The 7,135-nt window shown below is 51.3% G+C and overlaps 1 protein-coding gene across 3 annotated transcripts in view; it reads left to right on the top strand.

Annotated features, from left to right (window-relative positions):
- PTK7 (protein tyrosine kinase 7 (inactive)) overlaps positions 1 to 6,274 on the top strand; it is a 38,639-nt gene extending 32,365 nt beyond the window's left edge. For all 3 annotated transcript variants that reach the window (XM_030448604.1, XM_030448605.1, XM_030448606.1), the window contains 6 exons: positions 3,468 to 3,623; positions 3,807 to 4,039; positions 4,789 to 4,869; positions 4,950 to 5,101; positions 5,179 to 5,357; positions 5,579 to 6,274. In XM_030448604.1, the coding sequence (XP_030304464.1) occupies positions 3,468 to 3,623; positions 3,807 to 4,039; positions 4,789 to 4,869; positions 4,950 to 5,101; positions 5,179 to 5,357; positions 5,579 to 5,739 (962 nt within the window). In that variant the 3' untranslated portion in view covers positions 5,740 to 6,274. The remainder of the gene's footprint in view (positions 1 to 3,467; positions 3,624 to 3,806; positions 4,040 to 4,788; positions 4,870 to 4,949; positions 5,102 to 5,178; positions 5,358 to 5,578) is intronic.
- Positions 6,275 to 7,135: the final 861 nt, after the last annotated feature.

Raw genomic sequence — 7,135 nt, forward strand, 5'->3', positions numbered from 1 at the left:
CTATCTCTGATATTCATATGAGCATTGAGCATCTGTGGCATCCTCCAACAAGGACTTCTGGTGCATAACAGGTTATCTGAAATCTATCTCTTTGTTTTTCAAGCTTGTTACCAATCCGCTCTGTACTGGAACACACAGCTCTTCTCTATGTCTGGTTGTTCCTGCAAGTGCCTTTTCTGGTTGCACTATTGCCTTCTGAGTTACAGAGCCCCAGGCAGGACTTGGTGCCTCCAGCTTTGCAGTGACACAGCTCTGCCACTGGCTTCAGTTCCCTCTCCACAGAGCTCTCTCTGGAGGCAGAGCAGGCAGTTCAGGACTGAGTCTACCACTGTGGATGGGACATAGGGGTTGCTTTCCCCAGGCTTCATGTTGTATCTCCAGTTGCACCTCCCAGTGCTCAGCATCCCTCTGCAGCTGTGGCTGCAGCTTCCCTGGACCTTTGCTGGCAGATACGTTCATGGCTTTTGGAAACAGCTGCCAGCAGTGCCCCTTCCATGTTGGCAGCATATTGTACTACCCTGGTTCCTACCTTCTATGTCTCTGTTGGAGGATGTTCCCTCCTGCTCTGTGGCAGCTCAGCTGCTTTCAAAGAGCTGTTTCCATGAGACCATGCAAAATCCCTGCAAATAGACTAAACTAGGTCCCCATTTTGCATAAGCTAGATGACTCCTTCAGTGAAACTAAGATCTCTGGGGCATCATTTTAATTTTCTAAAGCTGTTTCAGCTCTTTGTTGACCTTGTGCCACAGTGAGCACTTGTAAATGATGGGGTACAGATGAGTTTGCTGCTTGTATAATTCCCTGGATCTCTCTCCACACTGCTCTAAAAGCAGACATCTTGCTTCCCCCTCCCAGTCATCCATCATACAGCTGCATCCTGATTGCTTGGGGGTTGCTGTGAGGTCCTGACACAACTGTTAGGTTCATCCTCTGTATTTCCTCTTGTATTGGTACTTTGAACAGAGCCAACCCTCCAGAAGAGAAGTCTGGCTGTGGGGAATCTCCTGGGAGTAGAGGTGCAGGAGCATCTCTGCAGCTTTATACTCTGCTACCATCATCACTGTGAGCTCTTCCTGTGGACATGTCACAGGCAGCTCATCTATGCCAGCAGGCTCTGGCTAGCATTCTCTTCCTGGGAAGGGACTTATTTTAGGTTTTTTTTTTGAGGTAGTTTTTTCCTTTTTATTCTGCCAGAGTTTGCCTCTTCTTATACCCTTCATTTGGAACCAGTTTAGCTGTCAGAGATTCATCCTCACTTCTACAAGCAAACCCAGCTGCCCAGATGTCTGCACTCCTTTCTGGTACTTCCCTAGCCTCTCTGCAGAAGTGGTTTACTTTTGCTGCCAGCTGCAGTGGACTCATCCCCTTCACCATGGTCTTCAAATATTGGGCTCTTTTCTTCCATTTGATGTGGTCCTTCTTTAGCTGGGTGACCTAAAGTATCTCAGCACCTACTGATGACAAATAGTCCCTGGCTGGCCACCAGCTGATTTTTCCACTGCCCTCAGAATACAGACAGATTTGATCTTCCTATGGATTTGCAGTGGATCCTTCCTATGGGTTTCCTATGGATCAATGCACTTCTAATAAATCAGTCACCTTCCAAGGTCATGTGCTTGGTGTGCCACATCTTCTTTAACAAGGGTGCTTGCTCTCAGTGTCCCTCTGACTGCTGCTTCTTTTTTGGGTGAACACATAGTATCTAGGGGAGCTTAACAGCTGTGGGGACTGAAGGGAGAGTTTCATCTTGGTGTCGGCATGTGCTGAGTTCACCAGGGCAACATGGCTGTGCCTCTTTTTCCAGGAGATGCTCAGATGTTGCAGGCAGATGGGCAAAGGTGGACACGTGGGTCCCCTCTGGACTGTGGGATACGTAAACAAAATTTCCTTTTCATTTCTGTGATCTCTTTGTTGCTGACTGTCTTGTCAGCAAGACAACTCTGAGACATGGGAATACCTGTTCTCAAAAGTGTCTGTCATTGCTGTCTGCTGGTGCTGTCTCTCACTGGCAACATAGTCACTCTGCAGCCTTTGGTAGTTTCTTGGCATGGTTGCAGTGGTGATCTGGTATTATCCTCTTGGCCTCAAGCTTGTGGTCTTGAGACACTATCAGTCACAAGTGCAGACAGCACAGAGTCAAACAGTCTTACTAATAATTAGCATAAACACAGGGAAAGTGTGAGTAGCATCAAGCTTTGATTTGTAGAGTAGATGTTTTTTCACTATGGTCTTCTGCAAATGTTACTCCAGCAAGTGAGAGAGGACAGCTGTCAGTAGCCATGGCTCTTAAGCTAATGTATCTCAGTCTTCACAGCTCCAAACCTTCCTGTGGCAAAGCCTACCCGGACACCCTGTCAGGTGTCCAGACCATGTGCTGATGGGCTGGTACCTCTCTTGTGTACACTGCTGTACAATAATACTTGTTGGAAGTTTCTGAGCAGTAGGATTCCTGTTGGAGTTGACCCAACCCACGTTGGGTCAAGTCTTAATTTTGTGAATAAATCCTTTTGCATGGTCCAGTGTTTACTTAATGCTTGCTCCTGGATTATCTGAAATGGAGCATGTGCACAGTAATGCAGAGTGATGTTGCAGACACCTGAGCTTGGTGCTGTGCCCTGCTTTGCCCTCAAACTTGTGCCTTCAGCTTATGAAGAGTACTGCTACCTAGTGCTAAGTCTAATCCAAGCAGTAAATGCATTCAAAATCAAGGTTTGCTATTTGTACAGTCTTTCCTCTACAAGCTGCCTGTAAAATGCATAATTCTCTACCTGAGGCAGTGATGTTTTGTCCTGCTCACTGGCTTCTGTTTGTGCCAGGGAACTTTCTAATAGAGTTCCTGAGCAGGAAGTTTGTTGGGCCTGATGGCAAGGACAGTGCTTCCTAGCACTGCTTTAACCCAGGCAATAAAGTAAACTCCAGGCTGATCTGGTCTGAGAGTTTGAGATTACCAAGGACATGAGCATTGCTGGCTTGCTGGGAAGAGAGCTGGAGCGAGGGGGTCAGGCAGCCAATGCCAGATAGACTTGAGAGTTCTCTTAGGCTTCAAGAGACTGTGGTTATAGCGAGGAAGGTTTTCTCTCTTCTGTCTCTGTCTCACGCTTCCAGTCTTCTGCTGCTGTTCTGCAGTTTTGTCAGTGGTAATTTGGATGTAGCCACACCTTTGGGATGACTGAGTGGCATGGGATGGACAAGGCCAGATGGGGCTGCTTGGCTCTGGAACCAAAGCCATTGCTCAGCATCTGATTTCAGAGGTGGCTTCAGGGCTGGCAGAGATGGCATCAGACATGAACCTAGAGGGGAACAACTGTGTGGAGGCCACTCTGTCTCCTGGGGCTAGAAATGAAGCTGGGCTGCTTGGAGCAAGTTGAGGGTGCTGGGAGTGTCAGTCCCCAAAGGGGCTGATCCCCAGTGTGACATTGGCTTCATAGCCTGGCAGGGTGCTGAAGCTATTTGTGCTTTCCTTACAGGTGGTGCTTTGCTGCAGAATGGGCAGACAACAGCAGAGATCCAGGAAGAAGTAGCCTTGACCAACCTGGGCAGCAGCTCTGGGGCCAGCAAGCGGCACAGTGCGGCTGACAAGATGCACTTTCCACGTTCCAACCTGCAGACAATCACAACCCTGGGTATGCTGGGCCACTCTGGCCCTCTCCTTACTCCTCCATGAAACCTGTGGCTGACACCTTAGCATGTCCTAACCAGAAAACTGGATGTGCTGGGGTACAGAGGGCTCACCAGCCATTGGGCTTTTAACTACATGTGCTATCCTAGCCTATGCTGTCTTCCCACATGCTGCTCTACACTTTCAGGCAGGGGGGAGTTTGGTGAAGTGTTCCTGGCTAAGGCAAAAGGTGCAGAGGATGGTGAGGGTGAAGCACTGGTCCTGGTGAAGAGCCTGCAGACGAGGGATGAGCAGCTGCAGCTGGACTTCCGAAGAGAGGCAGAGATGTTTGGCAAGCTGAACCACTCCAATGTGGTGCGGCTGCTGGGGCTGTGCCGTGAAGCAGAACCACACTACATGGTCCTGGAGTATGTGGACTTGGTAAGGGCCCTGCCAAGAGGAGGAGGAGGGGGCCTGCAGGTGTGACATAGTCATGGCTGGCAGCACAGCCAAGCAAAATGCAGGGAGACCAGGCTGAGCTTACCGTAGGTTAGATATTAGAAAGAATTTCTTTATGGAGAGGGTGATCAAGCATTGGAATGGGCTGCCCAGGGAAGTAGTGGATTCTCCGTCCCTGGAGGTACTTAAAAAGAGACTGGATGTGGCACTCAGTGCCATGGTCTGGTAACCACAGCAGTAGTGGATCAAGGGTTGGACTTGATGATCTCTGAGGTCCCTTCCAACCCAGCTGATTCTATGTGGAGGAGTCTTGAAGGGGAATGGGGCTCCTGCAAGACGTGGAAGTGATTTCATCCTCTTCGACATCCTCCTGATTTCTGTTTTGTGACTAGGATTCAGCTGAACAGGTGGGACTCTATGCTGTAAAATGGCTGTGAATGCTAAGAGCTACTATGGGGAGCATGGAGTTCACGGGAGAGAAATTAATTTGGGGCATGGAAAACCTCCTGCAAACATTAGTCCTGTTTTCCCTGAGTTTAGTCATTTGAGGCCCAGAAGTGAGATATGGCTTGCCCTACAAGGCAGGGACCAGCAGGACAGGCAGGGACTGTGACCCAGGAGATACAGGTTTTTGGGGTTCCCAGTGAGCCTGCCACATCCAGGCACTACAGGTATCAATGCAGCTGGCAGCATGGAGAGGTGCTGCCCCTGAGTTGCTGTCTGCCTCCTAGGGGGACCTAAAGCAGTTCCTGAGGATCTCCAAGAGCAAAGATGAGTCTCTGAAGCCACAGCCCCTCACTACCAAACATAAGGTGATAGTGCAGCTTCAAAAGTGCTGTGGCGCTGGGGGCCTTGAGGAGGGCAGCCAGTGCTGACATCTTTCTGGGGTCAGGTGTCTCTCTGCACACAGGTTGCCCTGGGCATGGAGCATCTCTCCAATGGCAGGTTTGTACACCGGGACTTGGCAGCCAGGAACTGCCTGGTCAGCGCCCAGCGGCAGGTCAAGGTCTCATCCCTGAGCCTCAGTAAGGATGTGTACAGCAGGTCAGCTGGGACCCTGGCAGGGGACTGGGAGGGGGTGGTATGGTGCCAGTCTCATTTCTTGTCTGTCCTGCCTGCAGTGAGTACTACCACTTCCGCCAGGCCCGGATCCCTCTGCGCTGGATGCCACCTGAAGCTGTGCTGGAGGATGAGTTCTCCACTAAGTCAGATGTGTGGTCCTTTGGGGTGCTCATGTGGGAGGTCTTCATGAATGGGGAGATGCCCTACACCCCGCTGGCAGATGATGAGGTCTTAGCAGGTACGTAGAGTACCTTGAGCTGTCGCTGGCATTGTAGCCTACTTCCATTTCTTGTGCTAGTGGGGGACAGCTGGGCTGTGTGACATCCCCCCACTTGACATGGTGCTAGTCTGTCTGGGGAGGCTGTTCCAGCTCGTGTGTAGAGGTGCTGCCCTCCTTGCAACCCAAGGAGACAATCACACCTCTTCCCAACAGCCCTTTGGATTTTGTTTTCATGCCAGGTCTGCAGTCAGGAAAGACGAAGCTCCCACACCCCGAGGGCTGCCCTTCCCGCCTCTCCAAGCTGATGCAGCGCTGCTGGGCCCCCAGCCCTAAGGATCGACCCTCCTTCAGTGAGCTCGCCACCGCCCTCGGGGACAGCCCAGCTGACAGCAAAGTCTGAACATCTCAGCCCCTTGCTGGGGAAGGATGCAGTGGGGTGGACAGGGGTCTGTAGGTGCCTGGGGAGCTCCCAGCACTCCCATGGCCCCTTGCTGAGCCTGACCCTGATGCGCCAGCAAGCAGCTCGGAACCAGCAGCTGCTGAACTCAAAGCACAAGCCAGTGTCCCCCAGTCCCCCCTCCCCTCCACCACCTCTTTCACAGGTTCCATAAGACAGCCCTTGCTGCCTCTTGCTCTCCACCCGCCCAGCCTGGCTCCCTTTGGCTGCTGGCGTGGATGGAGCGCAGCTGCCCCTCCCCTGTGAGCCAGGCGGCTCCAGCACCAGGCTCTCGGTCCCTGCTCGCCATGTGCATATCTGCCGGCCTGGCCCGGCCTCTCTCTCCATCCGTCTGTGCTAGGCATGCCTGTCTCCCCCGTGCCCCACAGGTACAGGCCAGACAGCAGGAACACAAAGTGCCTGGCATATGAAGGAGCTCACTACCTTTCCCAACTGCCCTGTGCCTTTTTTTTTTTTTAATTTTTAAAAAAATTTTTTTGTACACTACTCTGGGAAGCACACCCTTTCTCCCTCTTCCTCCTCCAGAGCGCCGACTCCCTTAGCAGCTCCTCCCTACCGTAGTATTTCTGTTACTGGAATGCAGCCTAGAGTGGGTTAGTTTGTTTGCTTGAGCAGAGGGTACTGCAGCCAAGAAAGGTTGGGTTTTGTTGGGGTTTTATGTGCTGCTCTCAATAAAGAAGGCGCTTTTTTTGTTGGGTTTTGGTTTTTTTGTTTTTTTTTTTTTTGGACTTTGTAATACGCTGCTGTCAGATGGCTGTTGGATTGTTTTTCTCCTTGTGGTTCCTGGGGAGGATTTGTCTCCTGTCTTTAACCCTTTTGCACCCTTCCCAGCTGTATCTGAGAATCCAGTCCCAGCCTGTCGAGCCCTGAAAGGATACGTGGCCTTAGTACTGACTGTCTCTGGGCAGTCATGGATTGCTTTCCAAGAGAGATGAGTCTCAAGAGAAAATGGCCCTCTTAAGCTCCCTGCAAGTAAGCCCTCAATGGTCATGTTGACAGGCTTCTGGCTTCTCCCTTGTTCAGGTAGCCAAGCTTTTTTACCAGCTTTTCTCCTTTGTTAATTGGGCTTGTGCACACACACCCATACCCCAGCTTTTCAGGTACCACTGGGTTGTGGTTTTGCACATGAGATTTCAGCTGCTGCATCTTGCAGGACTGAGGAGCCATCAGGGGCAGGCGTAGTGGGGATACTGGGGGGATTCCTGCTGTCATGTGGACTGCAGCCTTCTGTCCTGTGCCAATGTCTTCCCACAATGGCAGGGTCCTGGGCAGTCTCTTTTTGGGGAAGGAAAAGTGGGCAGATGATGTACATGAAGCCCCAGTTCCCACAGCATAAACA

Source organism: Calypte anna, chromosome 3, assembly GCF_003957555.1.
Source record: "Calypte anna isolate BGI_N300 chromosome 3, bCalAnn1_v1.p, whole genome shotgun sequence".
In the NCBI taxonomy this organism is placed as follows: Eukaryota; Metazoa; Chordata; class Aves; order Apodiformes; family Trochilidae; genus Calypte; species Calypte anna.